Below are 19,265 nucleotides of genomic sequence, written 5' to 3'. Positions count from 1 at the left end.
AAATACACTTAAAAACACGGATGGGTTTTAAGTTTAAGCGTTCAGACTTTTAGTGAGATTCTTTCCAAATAATTGGAGGTTAAAACTGACTGATGTTCCACACTTATTTTTACCTAGTTAATGGGAAAATGACATGACATACATGTAATATGGCCATGGAAGCTTTCTCTTTTTTAATAGCCACTTCAAAAAAAAAGTTTGTGATCATCAGGGCCTCCTCTCATCACATACTTAACCTTCAGTTTATGAGGAGAATTCATGCAAAATGACCCAATGCCTTTCTGACTATTCAAAACCTCCTGTTATAGTTTCACCATTAATTTTCACCCAAACCATTAACAGTTACACAACTTCTAGAACTGGGGTTCCAGCACAAATCAGGCTTTATTATTTTATTCATTTAGGTTAATGTTACTTTGCACCAGAAAACAATTTAACACAGAGAATGAAGAAATAACTCTTAACAATATCTGCTGTCAACCCAATCACCAAAAAAAATGTTGGCATGATATGTTTCTGCAAAGCACGGATACATTGCATTTGCACGTTATTATGTAGCCGATAAAGCTGTGGTTATGGGTCTTTAGGTTTTGGCTTAAAAAGTGGATTTGGGGGCTGAATGCCTGCTGGAAAAGCACCAATGTCTTGTTGAGAAACAACTGCTTTTTGTGGCACTGTCCCTGCTGGAAAAACAGCGACGAGTCGTGACAAACCCCCACATCTGATGACTAAAAGGCTGCTGGAAAACTGAATCACAGCCGGTTTGTTGTTTGTTTGTCTTGAGTCGTGGTCTGCATTCTCTCCACCATCCAATGACAAAGTCATCTCATACATCACTAGTCGTGGCTTGCAAAAAATGTACATTGCCAACATTTTTCCTTTGGCGACTGGGATGCTGCTATAATTCTTGCCCACTGCCCACAAAAATCCAGATAAGGACTGCATGTATATTATGATTATATTGATAGATATTGCTATTGGTCATTTTTGTATTTTGTATTTTTCACTGTAAATAATATAAAATAATGATGATGTGAATTTTACTGGGGTCTGTACCAAGCAAGCATTTTCCCTTTTGTCTGGAATATGATTTGTAGGCTGGGGCCTCTCCGTAGCACCACAATGCTTCATTTATAATGGTATGTTGTGACACATTTTACTAAAAAGTTGCAGCTCCTGGGATTTGGATGTGCACTTGGCCATGTTGCGATTCAGATTACATTTCAATTAATTGTGCAGCCCCAATCCAAATACAGAAATTTTTGTGAAATAAGCAGACACTGATACAGCTGTAGATTTAGATAGTCGCTTTGCATCACACCCCAAGCTCGTATCCCTGTGATGCAAGACTAAATGCTGCTACAGTCTGCCCGTCGCCTCTACAGTATGCAGCTCTTGTATTCCTTTCTGTCCCTACATGACACGACTGCTGACATGTTCACCATCATGTTGACATTCACCTCTCTCTCTACACTAACATGCATTTCCGTGTACATGTTTGTGCCTGCAACTCCATTGCCTCAGGGCAGGAGTATCCAACAGTGTCAGCTTCCAGCTGAACAAGATTGACGTTGTCTGATTGGTGAGAGGCCCTCTATATAGTGCAGGGCAGGATATAGTGTCAACCTGTTGTAACATGGCTGGTCTGTCTGAAGCTACTTAAGAGGCCCACACCAAACATTTAAATGTCCACGAGTTCATCAGTCATTTGTGTTTGACATAGGTTGTTGTTTCTGTGTTCCTTGTGAGATCGGATTGCATAGTTTTTATGCACATTTGTATCCCAGGAGAGGCAGTGCGTTTAGGGAGTAGATGCCAAGCCCATTGTGTTGAAGACCTTTAAAGGGGCCCTGGTTTGGCCCTTTAGACCTACCTGGTAGAACGGAACTAAAACTGTAACTTTAGACATAAGAAAGTAACAAGAAAAGTGAGGGAGATGGGAAAACAGGGAATGTTAAATGATGAAAAAGAGAGGGATGATGAAGAAGACGTAGTGGAGGCAGAGAAAAGAGCAAAAAGAATGACGGGATAATAAAAAGTGAGATACGGTATTAGCAGCAGTGAAATATCAGTTTCAGAGTTGTAACTGAGGTGGGAAGGAAACTGGACGAGGGATATGGGGTGTACTTTCTTTTAAGCCACCATCGTAGTGTGACAAAGAAGTGTTTTAAAGTCAACATCAGACTTAGATCAGTGTATTGTTGGAGCAGAAAGCCTTATAGTTGAGCTGACCAGCCTTGACTAATGGGAGATAAATAAGAGCTCAGAGGAGGGAGGGTCTTAAAGCCACATGAGTTCACACTAAGCACCAACTGAAACTGACACTACAGTGTCCTTGAAAGAGAAGATAATTAGTAGTCAGATTTATTTTAATTGTATGTACAGTAAAACCAACTTAAAACTCTCTGAACAATAATTAAATGCTTTTTGTCTTTTTTTGTTTTAATTTTTTTTTTTGTTACATCAGCTTCCTGAAAAATACCTGCAATCTTGCTCTTTGATCTCAATTCCTGTAAATGGTATAATTAGGGCTGGGTAATATGGCTAAAAATGTTGAATGAAATTATTTTAAATCAGTTGATATTGGTAATTATCTAAAAAAAAAAAAAAAAGTCAAAATAATTATGTCTTGGGCTGGTTTAAAACAAAACATTGACAAAGAAGTCTTAATTCTGGTCAGTATCATGTCAAAGTCTGTGCAGACACTTTAAAACATTTTGTAAGTGTTAATAATTAATTAGCAGATTACAGATACAGGCAGGAATCTGACTGTTAAAGGCTTTAAAAACAAGCAGTAAAATCTTAAAATCAGTTCTGAACTCACATGTAGTAGAGCAGCAAGAATTGGTGTAATGTGGTCACTTCTCTTACTACAAATGAATAGCCTGGCAGGAGCATTTTGTATGAGTTGGAGTCTTTGAAATAGACAAAACAAAAATATCAACTGTGGTCAGTATTTTCTGTACCACAAGTTTTACACTTACAGTATGTAATTTCTGCCATTTCTCAATCAAAACAACACAACTTTAATGACGTCTTGAAGTAATGTGGGGTCATTTATTGCCAATGAAAGTGTATCTGACGTGACTCAGGCAGAAATCATGTTTATGAACTAGGAATTGTATTTAAATTTTATTCCTGCTACCTTTAGGTATGTTGTGTCATATACTGATGAATTAGTCAGTCAGTTGCGTTAACCTGCTAACTTATCATTAGCATTAGTTGAGTCGATTATACAGCTACTTATGTGGTAATTTTTAATCGTGGGTATGGCTGCACTGTTTTCTGTGGTCAAAACAATCATACCAAAAATAACTTTATGAGTGTGTTGAATGCTGCTGTAACGTTAAAATGTAACCGTGAGCATAAGTGGGCGGTTCCTCTGGTTTATGGCGGTTGGAAACTGGCATTTAATGTGCATTGCCACCCCCTTCTATATCTATGAGGGGTTAATTGAACATTTATTATATCTCTATTAAGGAAAATTTTATCGAGCTAATTATTGTTATTGTTTTATTGTCAAATCTGCAGCAAATACTCAGTGCTGTTACAGAGAGGCTCTCTATGGACGACGCATTGCATTGTGTATTGTGGACAGGCCACTGTGTAGAAAGGAATGTCCTTTTCAGCAACCGGGCCCTGAAATGAGGGTTTGGGCAGATTTATGCTGGGATTAGGGAGGTATAGGTGAAGAAGGCAAACATGCATGTAAAAAAAACCCCACACATTCACTTACACGTACACATGTACAAGTGGGCGTGTGTGCACCCGTGGTCACCCACATACACACACACCACTTCCAGCACACTTTAGGCATTTCTTTTCAATTCTCGGCCGAGTCTCTTTAACAGCCATGTTGTTGTTAGCAGCTTAATCACCCTTGACAACAACCTAATTAAGAAATGCTGCCCTGGAATCCACTGTTTCTCCGTGCCAACTTACCCTCATCTGCCTGTTTAGCCCTCTTTCCCCTCTCCCTGCTCCCCTCTTTGTGCCACCCTCTCAAATGCACCCCTTTTTGCCCTCTCTCAGCATTTCCCTCTCTCCCTGCTGGCCCCCTTCTTTGTCCTTCACCCCTGCTGTGCTGTTTGAGAGCCCTCTTCACTGGATACCCACTTCTCTCACCTGCACCTTCCTTTCTCTAGCTACCCTTTCTAACTTTTCTATCACACCCCTTAAGATTCAAGCTCTTGCTCTTGGCTTAGGTCCCCACATTCTTGTATCTTTTCCCATGCTCTCTGCCTTGGAGCTCTTCCTCTCCTTCTGCTCTCTGCCTTGTCAATGTCAGCTTTTCACCAGCTAACTGTGTTTTCCTTTCATTCGTCCTTTATCTTCCCCTTCAATTCATTTCAGTGCCTCACTATACCCTTCTTGCATCACTCTTATAATTATGAAAGTATACTGACGATCAGTAGACGATTTTTCATTTCTCTCTGACTCACATATCTTATTTTCTACTGTTGTCTCTCATCTCGTCTCCTCGCTGTGTGTTACATCATTCACCGGCTCAAGTGACAATGCTTATTGGAATGCACAGATTTGACTGGCTGAGTAGCAAAGCTGTTGACTCCAGGGATCCCAGCACTTTCCCTGTGCCACCACAAGGTTTACACTTTTAGTTTTAAGTGAAAAATCTCAACAAATATTGGATTTATTTTTCTGGAATTACCTTGTTTACTTTGTTTAGTGCTGATTAGTAAATGTTAGCTTGCTAACCCTATAAACAAAGATGATAAACATGATGAACATTATACCTGCTAAACATCAGCATGTTGACATTGTCACTGTGTGCTTGATTATGGAAGAAATCATAATCACGATTATTTTGATCAAAATTGAAATCACGATTATGCAAACGATTATGCAGCGCATGTGATGACTTATATTGTTTACACGACGGCATGTCATTTTTGTCTCTACATGGTCACGCATTTACAATTCTTCTCTGCTCTCTGTATCGCGCACGGCGGAGTTCGGGCCCGACGTGCGCGCACGCACACACACACACACACACACACACACACACACACACAGACCAACCTCTCTCGGTCTCCCTCTGCCATTTTCCGCACACTGTTTTTGAAATCTTCTACGATCACCTGCCCCTCGCATTATTCATAGTTCACCTACTTGACTGGCTCGTGGAGTGAATAGAGGAGAGGAGGGGAGGGGGCGGTATTGCCCATGCGCGGCTTCCGTAGAAGACAATATAACATCTCCAGGCGTCCGTGACCAAAAATTGTTTCCCCTCGATTTCATTAATTTTGAAATCGTTTGACCTCAAAATCATAATCACGATCACCAGACAATTAATTGCACAGCCTTACTGTGAGCATATTAGCATTTAGCTTAAAGCTCATTTTAAGACTCCCGATGGGTGCAAGTACATTTGCCACATACACAGTGTGGGCACTGGCCATGAAAGTGACAACTGCTTTGGTCTGAAACCCTGCCTGCTGTGCGCTGCTTTGCCCTTATTTCTTGCCCTTCATTCATATCCTCTCACTTGTCTCCATCTCTCCCGCCGTCTTTCTTCCTCTCTTATGCCTCTCCTCTCTCCCTCCCCTTCTTTTACTCCTTGCTTCTCTCCCTACAATCATTCTTCCTTTTTAATCTTTTGACCCAGTGGAGACACAATCCAGTCCCCGCTGGCTTTTGTCCCATCCACACTGGTACTGGCACACATGGGTACATTACCCACATTATTTCAGCTTGACAGATGAAAGCCCTAATCTGAAGGAACAGCTCTATCACAAGGGCTTGACTGACAGTGTAGAACATGTACAAGACACAACCTGCACACTCTGTAGGTGTTTGTAAGGAACCACTGCAAGTTGTTTAAGTTGTTTACAACATCCGCAGGTGGTTTATTACACAGCTGGTACGCCCTTTCTCCAGGATTAAATGTGTGTTTTTTGCCTCGACAGGAGTCTGACAAGTGTTTTGAGTGTAACTCCCAGCATCGCTACGACCCGTACCACCACAGAAACAGCCACCGCATCGAAAATGTCATCTACCTCATGGACAAAAATGAAAACAACACCTGGTGGCAGTCTGTCAACGGTGTGTGTGCTTGAGTATTTACTCTGTAACAGTATACAAGAACATGCTCAGCGTGTTCCTTGTGCTGATTGCCTCTGTCCCTCTACACGTAGGAGACTATGGGAGGGAGTATGAGTTTGTTCTTCTTGTTGCATTGTTGAGAGTTAAATCCTGATTGTGAAGAACTACATTTTACAGGGCTTTACATACAAAAGTATTTCCAAGTCTATTTCAAAATGTTGCTGTTGAGATGAAAAATGGTGAAAAAATTCAAAGACGGATTATAAAGGTCTTCTACAGTCACCCAGTCAAGCAGAGAGTGACTTTAGGAGATGGGACTTTTACATCAATTGTGTTGTTATGACATTGAGTGACAGTTGCTTCCTCCACAGGACAGGAGAATGTCAGCATCAGACTGAACCTGGAGGCTGAATTCCACTTCACACATCTCATCATAAAGTTCAAGGTACAAACAGTTAATTGGATGTATTTGGGTACTTATGTGCATGTGTGTGATTGTGGACCTTTGTTTGAAAAGGCGGCAATACTGTTCGTACTTAAGCATGTCAGCATGCATACCTGACATTCCATAAAGCTTGAATCCATTATGTTACTTTTTGTAAAGCAAACATGAGACAAAAAGTCCTGATAGATCAGTCTGACAGTTTCATATAGTCCACAACACATTTGTTGATGTGACTATATATTCATACATACAACACAAGCCTCACTATAATTCCCATGTTCTATATTATAAAGAAAAATCAACATCTAACACCAAAATACTAGGAGCCTTTGCAGTTGAAGTTAAAAGGACTCATTTCTCTCTTTGGCTCCTCAGACTTTCAGACCTGCAGCTATGATCATTGAGCGTTCAGCTGATTTCGGCCGCACATGGCGCCCCTACCGCTACTTTGCCTCAAACTGCACCAGGACCTTTCCTGGCATTCATGCCAACGGCCTGCACCACATCAACGACATCATCTGTGAGGAACGCTATTCAGACATCGAACCCTCCACCAATGGAGAGGTAAGAAGTAGAGGAGGTGGTGGTGGCATCGATAATAGTAGAGACAGTTTACACTGGGAGGTACAGAGTTTCTTCTTCAGAGTCAAAACATAAGGCTGGTAATATTCAACATTTTGTTGTTGTTAACAAACAAATCCCATATAAAGCAGTAACCAACAAAGCACTAGTCATCTCTGAATACTTTGTGATTCCCCTACCCTGTCCGTGGCACCCAAGCTCATTGGTTCCTCGTCAGAAACTGACTCAGGAAATGTGACAAGGAGGGATTTCTTGCAAGAGATACACAAGGTGACATTCAGAGTGTACCTATGATTCAAGTTGTCTGCACATGGTTCTCAACATTGAGGTGGAGCAGCTAGCAGCTACCAGCTAACGGCTTTCACCAACAGTGTGAGCAGTATTAACAACGGTCACAGTGCTGACAGTGTTAACCTGGGAGGGAGCAGCGACACTTTCCTGATATCAGCAGTAATCACCGACTAAGCAGAATGCAGAGCGGCAGCGCTTAGTTTGTCAGTGGAATAAACACACAGGGAATCATATACTAACATATTCGGATTACAACACACACAGGGAGTGTGACTTCATCCTCTGCTCAGTACGTCATACTCCTGTCAGCTGGTACGGACCATTATGATGACAAATTTATAGATTGATAGACAGATGAAGTATATAGATTTGAGAAGATGTCAAGCAACTTCATGTGTCGCCAAACAGTTAGGAACGGAGCCACACAACTTCCTCTCCACAATGGAGAGCAGGAAGAGGACAGAGTACACAAATGCACAAGAGGCACAGCTCAAGCACACCGTTCACACAGATAGGAGAGAGAGGTCCCAGAGCAGCTGATGGTCCAGCACAGAGAAGCCTGGGTGAAGAGAGAGGACAGAGAGGAGAAACTAGGAGAGAGAGTGAGATAAGCACACAGCTGTTTTTGACACAGAGGATTAGAGAGATGCAGTGATTTCTAGAAAGTTTCTGCTACTCTTGCCAGCAGGACAAACATGGAGCATAGCACTAGGCTTAATAGATTCACTGAGACAGAGACTGACCCACTAGAACAGGTGGTAACAGGTGCAATGCCCAAAGTCATCAGAAGAAGCAACTAACTGAAAGTTATGAGAACAAGTTGAGTTTTAAGGTTGGATTTAAAGGCCTCAACAGGTCTTTAATGAAAATATCAAGGATTTTACTTTTAAAGAAGAGATTGTAAGAAGATAACTCTCTTCACAGAAAGAAGAGGCAAATTCACCACAAAGCACAGAGAGTTGTAAACACATATCTAAACAAACATATAAAATAACTGATTTTCATGAAGGCAAATTGAAATGTGACTCTGATTTGCTCATAATACTGTTTTAATTACTGTATCAACTGAAGCTTAAATAACTGGTTTCTTTAAAGCTCAGGCCTGCCTTTGCAAATTTGTTCAGTTTGGACAGTATGCCTGTTTTTGGTTAACAGCTGTTGTTTTAGTTCGCTATGATCCTCTTCAGTCCCAGACTCTAACAGGATTTCTTTCTTTCTATACCTGCAAAATTCTGGTCTGTTTTCAAGGTCATTTATAAGGTTTTGGATCCTGCTATTCATGTGAAAGACCCATACAGCCTGGACATTCAAGGTCAGTGGACACTTCAGACTCTGAAGATAGATCACTAACAATGTTACTGGCAACACAGCATAGTTTTTTTTATGATAAGCTGAAACAAAATGCTACTTACCAGAAGTATTAACAGCAACAATCAACAATGAACAGCCACAATTAAGAGCTGCTTTTAAAGTAAATAGACTGTATTACCTTTTTGAGCGATGAGTCTAATATACATTTAACATCAGTCATCCAAAAAATGTTTGCATATGAATGGAATTTCAGTTTTTCTTCTTTTTTTTTCACAAATCAGACCTAATGAATCTGTTATTCTCCTTTACAGAACTCCTGCGTATCACCAACCTGCGTATCAACTTCACTAAGCTAAACACTCTGGGAGACGACCTACTGGACCGACGCTTTGATGTCCTGCAGAAATATTACTATGCCATCTATGAGCTGGTGGTCAGAGGGAGCTGCTTCTGTTATGGACACGCCTCAGAGTGTGCTCCAGTACCAGGAGTAGACACCCGGGAGAATGGCATGGTGAGCTTGTGGACATTTTCTAGAAAAAATAATTTTTACAACATCTGTAATCATAACACCATGCCCTGGGACTTAACAGAAATGTGTATATAAGACAAAAAGGGGAGTTTGTGTGAAAATAAAAAAAAACTTCGGCTTGTCTAATTTGTTCAGTACATATTATCATGCCATGATGACTGACAGTGCCTTTATTAACCTTTTTGTTGCATTGTGATCGGCAAGATCCACGGTCGCTGTGTGTGCAAACATAATACAGAGGGCCTGAACTGCGAGCGATGTCGACATTTCCACAATGACCTGCCATGGAGACCAGCGGAGGCAGAGAACCCACACACCTGCAGAGGTAGGAACACACAGACATATGCAGTGTCTCACAAGATTCTTATATGAGCAGGAACTGAGAAACTGTTGCCTGTTACGAGCTGCACTTTTTTTTTTTTGAAGGCTTTGTTACACACTAACATACACACACGCACACACACACACACACACACACACACACACACATATATATATATATATATATATATATATATATATATTCATGATCATCATAAAAACACTGATAGGAATTTTACTCAGTCCTGAAGTCCTGCTGTAAATGTATACATGAGATGCCGTAAAAATACATTTGCAATACATTTCTTTGAAAATATAAGTTTAGTGTAGTAATTTTCGATATAATGTTATGAACTGCTTATAACAATTTTAAGGGTACTGTAGATTTTTTTCTTCCTGTAGAGCAGTAGTTTCCTTCAGAAAAGCCATCCTGCAGTTTCTCCGTGGTTCTGCTACTTTGAATCTTATTCTTTGGAAAACGATATCTCAAAAAGGCATTGAGGGAATTTTTTTCCAATTTGGCACAACTGTCCCCTTGGTCCAGGGATGAACTGAATAGATTTTTGTTGCCAAAGGTCAAGGTCATTGTGACCATGTCTGTCTCATTCTTGTCAGTGGGATATGTCAAGAACACCTTAAGGGAGTTTCTCCACATTTGGTACAAAGATCCACTTTGACTCAACGATGACTTCACGGGTGGGCAAAGGCATACAACAGCAAGGCAGTAATTTTATTTTATTTTATTTTTCAATTTCTTGCTTGCATCTCAAGAGTGCAACTGTAACGGCCACTCAAACCAATGTCACTTTGACATGGCGGTGTATTTGGCCACGGGCAACGTCAGTGGAGGAGTGTGTGACGACTGCCTGCACAATACCATGGGACGCAGCTGTGAGATGTGCAAACCTTTCTACTTCCAAGACCCCAACAGAGATATCAGGGACCCACATGTCTGCATAGGTGAGTCCTTTGACCTTGTAGAAAAAAATGTTTCCAGCCATTATGTGGAATTGTCCACTGCAATAAATGGCATATAAATTAGGTCTGATATTGAGTAGGAAAATCTTATTTTCACTGAAACAATTGGAAAAAATTTGCTAGCTAGTGGGTTGTAACGATTTCATTTGTTTTTTGTGCAAGTGCCAACTCATGGATATTCTTATTTTGTCTTTGACTGAACATACCTTCAGTCTTCAGTTAGGAAAATGCCTGAAATTCTTGAGGTTATCTTGAAGTTATCTCTCTGCTTTGACAGAGTTTAAAATGAATATGAACAACAACACTTCTGTAAGAAAAGATGTAAGAAAATAACAAAAGCACAAACAATACATGCACATACACTCTGCGTACTTCTCTGTCTATTCAAGTTTCCCATTAATATGATTTTGTGTTTGCCTCTCATTCTTCTCCTGCTTTACTTACTCTCTCCATCGAACCTCTGACCTCCAGCCTGTGACTGTGACCCAGTTGGATCACTGGAGGGAGGAGTGTGTGACAGTCACACTGACCTGGACATGGGAATGATCGCAGGACAGTGTCGCTGCAAAGGCAACGTCAAAGGCACGCGCTGTGACGACTGCAAGGAAGGTTATTACGGACTGAGCCAGAATGACCCGCTGGGTTGTCAGCGTACGTATGTGTGTTTGTCTGCCGATGAAAACACCTTGTGTTTGAACAGGGATTAACATGAAATCATGGTGTTTTGGAATATAAAACCAGATAATCTTCTATTAATATCTGTAATGTAAATCTCATTCTTTGTGTATGTGTGTGTGTCTTCATCAGCTTGCAACTGTGACCCCCGTGGCATCATCATGATGGGAGCTCCTTGTGACCAGATCAGTGGGGACTGCTCCTGCAAAAGATACGTCACTGGTCGCTACTGCAACCAGTGTCTGGTAAGGGACAACTGTTAACCTAAAATGTGTTGCTTATTTTTTGTTTTGGATTCAAATATCATATACATGACTGTAACCATCATTTGTATGAAGAAAACCAGAGACAATACAGAGTTGGGCTGTTTGACTGTTAAATGTTACACTTCCAGGTGCATTTTTAAGCAAACCCAGAGCTGTTCTCTCACTCTCTGATGACTCAATTTTGAAGGTGGTTTTCTTTTCATCAGCCAAGGATAGCAATATATCTTGGTGACATTGATAAAAAAAACATATATTGTATAGCAACAACTGCATAAGCTGCACAAGGACAACAGAGCTTCAGACACAGTGCAGAGTGTGGAACCTACACAAAAGACATGACACTGTGCATCCTGGTTTTGAAACTGATATCCATCCCTGCAGCCTGAATACTGGGGGCTCAGTAACGACCTGGCCGGCTGCAGACCATGTGACTGTGACTTCGGTGGAGCCTTCAACAACAGGTATAGATGATAAAATGTTATACGTCTACCTTTAATCATATACTTTTGAGAACGAGGTATCTTGTACTTTCCAAGTCTTTATCAGTTAAAGTTTGCCTCTGTCTGTTACTTAAGGTGTATGATGGAGAACGGCCAGTGTGACTGCAGGAGGCATCTGATTGGTCGACAGTGTTCAGAGGTTCAGCCTGGGTATTTCTGTGCTCCGCTGGACTACTACAAATATGAGGCTGAAGATGCCACCGGACACTCTCCCGGTGACTCTGCACTGCCGGTGAGCATGCTACTGTGATTCAGTGTAGCTCACCAATTCACATTTCAGGTCACTGTGATTCAGACTCATAATAGATCTCCAAAGAACGGAAGCTGCTGTAGTTACTAGCTGCTGGATGAGAGGATGTCACCGTGCAGCAGCCCTCTCGTTCTTTGGTTCCGGGGATGCGCGCTCCTTTACTGTAGACTGTGTGTGCTACAGGGTTAGCCACTAAGGAGACTCTGGCTGCATGGCAGTGACAATCTTTGGCTCGAGGGGTGTGCGCTTTGTGCTACCGACTTAGCTGCTAACAAGAGCCTGTCACTTTGCAGCGGGTCGATCTTCATTTCAGCCCTTTTAGCTGACTTGCCCCCAGTCTCTTAGAGCAGAGAATACTGCTCATTTTTCAGTGAAGGGATATTTATTAAAACATGAAACTGAATTATATTGATATTTAGGGGTGTAAGATACATCAGTGTGGAGTGATGAATCAATTCAATGATCCTATATCATTGATGCAAAGTAAAAAAACATCAATACATACGGTCATCTTTAAGATATTCCTGTATTTTGAACTTCCCATCACTCATCTGTGCCACACTTTACGTCAAAGCGCACCTCCTTCTTTAACATTTAATCAGTGCTAGCGGCCTGGCACCAGGCAGATATTGGTAAGCAGCCAAGAAAGAGACAATGAGAATATTTACTGATATCATCACATATCAATCGCCCCTGAATTAAATCAAATCAAAAATCATATCAAATCGTACCATGACAGACTTTCTGATATCAACAAATATTGTGTTGTTGTCCAAAGTAATTAATATAATACTGAATCATAATAAAACTTGTGATTAATATTCTCTATTATTATTATTATTCTCTATTAATATTCTCATGAAGCTCCTCCCATCCACAGCAAAGAGACAGCCACTGAGACAGGCCTGTTCCTGCTGTCACTGATTCATCTCATCAGTCTGCATCACCATCTCTATCCTCCACCATATCTCTCTTCCACTTTTTCACATTCCTTACTGTCTCTGTCTGCCTCCTTCACCGCCCTCCACCCACCTCCGTCCTCTTCACTCTAAAGAGACCCCCTGCCCCCTTCACTTCCCCATCCAGCCATTCGGGCAAGCTCAGACAGCCTGCACTTACAACATCAGCACTGCAGGAATGTGGAAAAAACGCAAGTATTGACTCAGAATGTTATGAGAATAAAGGCAACAGTGCAAAACATTGTGCAAGAAGAGATAAGTCATTGACATATGAATACTGTCTCCTGTTCAGGAGGGGGAACATGGCTTGTTTAACTGATGCTGGATGGAAATTGAGTGTACATGCTGAGGGACAAAAAAAGAGGAAGAGAATGTGCAGGATACAGTCAAAGTCCTGCATTTCTATAAAGCATTCAAACGCTACAGCTGAAGTGACCCATAAAACTACAGACAGTGCCACAGATACCAACCTGTCACAACTAATTATTGCAGTGTGGTACACACACTTACCAACACATACAAGGCACACACAGAAAAACACACTCTCAGCCTCACATTCTTTGTTTCTCTCTGTCATGCTCTGGCAATTTCAGCACAGCATGGGTCTTTGTGCTGTGTCATGTCATTTTCACTTTTGGAACAAAAAAGTTGGACAGGATGAACCGCTCTAAGTTGTAACAAGTACTGTTATAAAAAGGTCTGTGTATGATCGCCATAAACCCTCCTCTCCTCTCCTCTCCTCTCCTCTCCTCTCCTCTCCTCTCCTCTCAGGGCAAAGTTCGTCCTCAAGCAGAGACTGACTGTGTTCAACACCTCAGCAACCAGCTTAGGAGGCACCGACGTCACCGACGTCTTACCAACTCGCAGCAACATCGGGCAGCACTGAGACGTATCCGCCAGCTTCAACAAACAGTATGATATTTGCTTTGATTGGCATAATGATTCTATTTATGATTTGACAAGGTACAGACAAATCACTCATGGCATATTTGCAGGTACAGAAGTGAACTCTGTTGGTTTCCAACCTTTTTGGCTTGTGACCCCTAAAATATGTCTACTTGGGAGCCCTAATCAAGAATTATGGCCTTGTATGTCATGAGTGTTTCTCCTTTTTGGGTTTGTCTTGTTTTAAGGACAGACAAGAAATATGCAAAATAAGAAAATATAAGTAACTAGTAAGTCATTTTCTGCAACAGATTTTGTCTTCAGTCATCTGGTGACCCCTCAGATTTTACTTGGTCACCCTAGAGGGGTCCTGACCTCCAGTTCGGGAACCACTGTTTTGGTAAACAAAACTGTGGGTATGCTATTAGCTGAGCAGTTTAAAGGTTCCTTTACAAAGCTTAAGCAACTGAGAGGAATGATGTATTCCAGTAAGTTATAGTAGTGATTAAAGTTAGCTAAATCTGTCAGCCAGCAGTACATTTTAGGGTTAAGATCTGCATGATGATCATTTTATCATAACAAATGTATAGCCTATGTATTTGCATGACAGTACAATATTTCTAGGCTTACGTTATTTGTCTGCGGTCATGTGCTGTAAGCACTACTTGGCAATATGAGGGTGCTTAGCCTAATTAAATGCTTGGCTGTCAAGTTAATTATGTCATTTTGAACCAATTGAGCTGAAAGAGAGGTGAATATGGAGTGTAGTGATATTTGGAGTCTAATGTTGTAATCACTACTGAAATTTAGACACAGAGTAAGAGCAAAAGGAGTTGAACGTCACAGTTGTATGTAATGACAGTACCTGAGCACATGTACTAACTGTATTTACTTTTCCTTCATGGAGCTACATGTGAGACCCAGAGTCACTCAGTGTCCAAGCAGGTTAGAGAAAGAGACAATACGAGAAAAAAGGGTGCTTGTGTGTGTGTTTAAGTGTGTTGAGACTCATATCAAAAACAATGATTAATCCAGAGGTTCTCAATTTGACCCCTTTAAAAGGTAGAGAATATTGTAGGAACCCCTCATCTTTGTAGCTTCATTTTTATGTAGACATGTTACATTAAAGCTATTACATTAGAACTATTATAAACTCAAAGATTTAAATATTATGCTTTGAACTAGGTTCCTTTTGTAAAAAAAAAAAAAAAAAAAATTATATCATGATTATTTAAATGGATGAATCTAAAAACTTTTCACGGGCCCCTTGGCTGAGTACCACGGACCCCACTTTGAGAATCACTCATTGCTCAATTCCTCAATAGCCTGGGAACATTACACTGCTAGTGTAGCTGCTGTAGCTGTATGTAGGCTATATCTATGTTGGAACAGAAATTTCATAACTTGTCTGAGCACCAACTGTACTGAGGAAAGGACAGGATGCTCAGTAGAGTTCATGGTTATTTATCACCATTAATTATTCATTGTTTGTAAAAAAAAAAAAAAAAAAAAAAAGTAAAGCTGCACTTCAATGAACAAAAACCTTCCCTTGATTATCATACCACATTTGACCATCTAACAGTATAAATTAATCTTCAGACTTAAAATGATTATATGATTGATTAAGCAGTTCTAGTCATAAAAGCCTCTTTATAGACTTTCCATTCCACGAACCTGAAATACAGAGCAGCCACTTGTCACCCTAAAGGAAGTAGAAAGTCAGGTCAGTAAGGGGAAACAGAGATTGTATGATTATAGTTAGCATATAAGTAAATATAGTATGAAGTAGACATTGTAACAATTAAAAAAGAAAATTATTCTTTGGTAATCTGTCTGTCTCTCTCAGCCGGATGTGAGGACTGTTCATAGAGAGCACGCTCCCAGCCACATGGTAATGTGGACGGGACCTGGTTTTGCTCGTGTCAAAGATGGTGCCGGCCTGGTGTTCACTATTGACAACATCCCATATGCCATGGAGTATGACATCATGATCCGCTATGAACCTGAGGTATGTGATGGTGTGGAGTGTGACATATAAGACTGATGAAAACCTGTTCCTAAATAATAAAGGTCTTTTGAACTGTGTGTGTGTGTGTGTGTGTGTGTGTGTGTGTGTGTGTGTGTGTAGTCCACAGAGGACTGGGAAGCTATCGTTAGCATTACATCTGTACAGCTGCCGTCCAGTCTTCGGTGTGGAAACCTCCTACCAACTGAACAGCTCTACACAGTGATTCTGCCACATCACAACAGGTACTAAAACTTGTCTAACTTATGAAATATGTAAATAGAGACTCTGTAAGCAGTTTTGTCATGAGCTTGGCCCTTTGTGTGTGTGTGTGTGTGTGTGTGTGTGTGTGTGTGTGGGTGTGTGTGTGTGTGGGAGAGAGAGAGAGGGACAGAGAGTGGGGCCATTGTATCCTGTATGTTTGTATAAGTCACTAAAGTCACCCAGGTGTTGATAGGCTTTGTGTTGTTTTATAGCTCAGGAAGAATTGCATCAATTACATTGTTGTCACTTAAACCTGCCCTGGCTTGTGTGCTCTGTATGACTCAGGTCTGCACAGTATTTGTATTCTTATTTTACCGTACCCGCGGTATTTCTTTACTATTGATTCACTGATATAAGGGCAAACATACCAGAAAGCCCATGTAAGAATCAACTACAGAGATAAGAAAGGAAGGCAGCAGCTTTGTTTACTGAAGTTTAGAGAGGGAAAAAATTAGAGGACAGGCAGAGAACGGTACAGTCTGGCAGATCTATCTATATTCCTCCTGACATTTCACCGGTTTATACGGTATATCACAATACTTGTAAAAATACATGTAAAAAAATGTAATGTAAAGGTTATTGTAGCATTTATGTCATTGTCTAGCCTACAATGCTGTGGTGGTGCTGATATGCAGTGACCTACTACTTCAACAAGTCTTACTGGGTTTAAATACTTCTGGCCAATAGAATAATGAATAGATAGAAGATACACATCCTTCTTGTCGCAGGACTCGATAACACTTGTTGCAGCAGCAGATACTGTCACATCAGTGGGCTGAACACATATGATGTGTTAAATAAAATCATGTGGCTAATAAATTGCTTCTATAGTTGACAGTAGTCATTATCAAGATAAAGTTTTATGTGGCAATACTCGGGAGGACGAAGACATTATGTCCGTCCTTCTCATTCTTGTGAACGTGATATCTGAAGAGCACCTTAAGGGATTTTTTTCAAATTTGGCACAAACGTCCACTTCATAGTTCACTGTGACCTTTCATCCGTCTTGTTCTTGTGAATGCAGTATCTAAAGGATGCCTTGAGGGGGTTTTTTGAAATGTGGTACAAACGTTCTCTTGGACTCAAGGATGAACTGATTAGAATTTGGTCAAAGGTCAAAAGGTCAAGTACACTGTGACCTCACAAAACATGTTTTTGGCCATAATTCAAACTGTAAGTGCAACTTGACTGGTTCAAGGCATTCAACTACGAGCCTAGTTCTTTTTTACTACCTTTATACTGTTATCCCCACCACTCGCAGTCACCATCTTTCTCAGCTCTGCTGCCTGTTCCACCAGTAGAGACTGGCCTCTGGTGGTGCGTGCTGTGCACTACATCACCTCAGTACAGCATCTCTGTCATTATAATAGAAAGAGGAGCATCTGTATTTTTGACAGTATTGAAAATCATACCTTGTGGATTTCTCAGTACACTTTTTTGATACCCCCCAAGCCCAGTGGTGTAGTGGAGGGTATACGCAGGAATACTGGGTATACCCACCTCTTTTTCAGACTGTATAGTACAGTATAACCACCTATCAAAATATATGTAGGAGAGCATACTCACTTCCTCCATGGTAACTTACCCTTCTACTTAGTTGTACTCTTACCTCATCAGCTACCACTACACCACTGCCAAAACCTATTGTCCAACCTGTGCAACCATACACCTGGCCCAGGTTCATTGAAGCTTTAGTTTTTTTCCCAGCCTTCCAAGGATCACAGATAATAGAGACAATAGTGTGCCATCAGTATGAGCCATGACTTAGAGACTTCAAAGCAAAGTTTTTTTTCCCAGACCTTTTGACCTGTAGGTAGCTATACTGAAATTATAGGTGTGTTTAATGTCCACTGTACCTGCCAGCTGCAATTTTGAACAGACATTAATGTTCCCCACAGGATGAATTGTAAGAACTTTGATGATCCTTTTAAGTTTTCATCAAGCGTCACCATCAGGTCAAACCTCAACTCTGTCCATTCTTCAGACATTCTTATCAGCCTCATCTCAAACTATTTTTTGTTTAATAGATAATTATATTTCGTGCAGTACACATTTTCATTTTTAATCTGAGTCCAAGTCATTTGACTGTTCTTAAATTACCCATTTTAAGGCTTGTTAGTAGACTCATTTTATCTGCTTGAACAGGAAGATCATTAAAAGCCTGAAATCATTCAGCACCTTACTGACCTCATGTTGATCTTCTGACATTAAAAGCTTATTGCACTGTTGCAAAGTCAACACATCAGACAGATTACTGCAGATTAGACAAGATTAGGTGTTACTTATTTTTGATATTCTTGAAATGAGGGAAGCAAATAGGAGTAGAATATAGGATAAAGAACAGGCAAAGCCTTACACTAAGACTGTTAAGTTTCAATCTTCTGAAAAGCCTTTCAGAGTCTGAAATCATCTGGAACTAAGAGGTCAGGCTCTGCCCGGATCTGGCTGTCTCAGCGGACCGTAGTTTGCCTTCCGTTTTCTTCTGTGGTTGGTCCATCAGCCAAAACCAATTAACAAAGTGGTCCAAAACACAGAGAGAGGGTTGGAAACCAAACACAGGTAGAGAGTGTATCTAATTGCCTCTGGTAAAAAAAAAGTGGTTGCTTTTGAAATAGACAAAAAGTCAGATGTGGAAGTAGAAAATAATCCACCATACCGAGTTGAAATGTACATGTACTGTTTCTCTTAAGTTGAAATTCTTTATTAAATTTCCAGAAAGATAAAAAAGGAATTGTCTTTCATATTGTGTTTCTGTTGTCAATCATCTTGACATCTTGACTTTTTTTTTTTTTTAAATGTTACTATCTTCACTATCATTATATTGACATCTCAATATTTAAAGAGAACAACATAATGGCTGAAGTTTGTCATCGGAAAGGACTGTCTGACAGCAAGGTCGTGGACAGCAATACATTGCTTATCTTCTGTGTCAGTACTA

General features: G+C 40.6%; 1 protein-coding gene across 3 annotated transcripts in view; it reads left to right on the top strand.

Annotated features, from left to right (window-relative positions):
* lamb2l (laminin, beta 2-like) overlaps positions 1-19,265 on the top strand; it is a 76,037-nt gene that overhangs the window by 41,040 nt on the left and 15,732 nt on the right. For all 3 annotated transcript variants that reach the window (XM_078170277.1, XM_078170276.1, XM_033629340.2), the window contains exons 4-17: positions 5,928-6,063; positions 6,435-6,508; positions 6,884-7,072; positions 8,630-8,693; positions 9,004-9,206; positions 9,429-9,549; positions 10,317-10,505; positions 10,995-11,174; positions 11,331-11,443; positions 11,846-11,925; positions 12,040-12,196; positions 13,945-14,085; positions 15,905-16,066; positions 16,187-16,308. In XM_078170277.1, the coding sequence (XP_078026403.1) occupies positions 5,928-6,063; positions 6,435-6,508; positions 6,884-7,072; positions 8,630-8,693; positions 9,004-9,206; positions 9,429-9,549; positions 10,317-10,505; positions 10,995-11,174; positions 11,331-11,443; positions 11,846-11,925; positions 12,040-12,196; positions 13,945-14,085; positions 15,905-16,066; positions 16,187-16,308 (1,931 nt within the window). The remainder of the gene's footprint in view (positions 1-5,927; positions 6,064-6,434; positions 6,509-6,883; positions 7,073-8,629; positions 8,694-9,003; positions 9,207-9,428; positions 9,550-10,316; positions 10,506-10,994; positions 11,175-11,330; positions 11,444-11,845; positions 11,926-12,039; positions 12,197-13,944; positions 14,086-15,904; positions 16,067-16,186; positions 16,309-19,265) is intronic.

The sequence above is a fragment of the Epinephelus lanceolatus genome, chromosome 8 (genome assembly GCF_041903045.1).
Source record: "Epinephelus lanceolatus isolate andai-2023 chromosome 8, ASM4190304v1, whole genome shotgun sequence".
Lineage (NCBI taxonomy): Eukaryota > Metazoa > Chordata > Actinopteri > Perciformes > Serranidae > Epinephelus > Epinephelus lanceolatus.
Note: the sequence above shows the minus strand (reverse complement) of the source record. Positions and strands in the feature narration are given on the sequence as shown.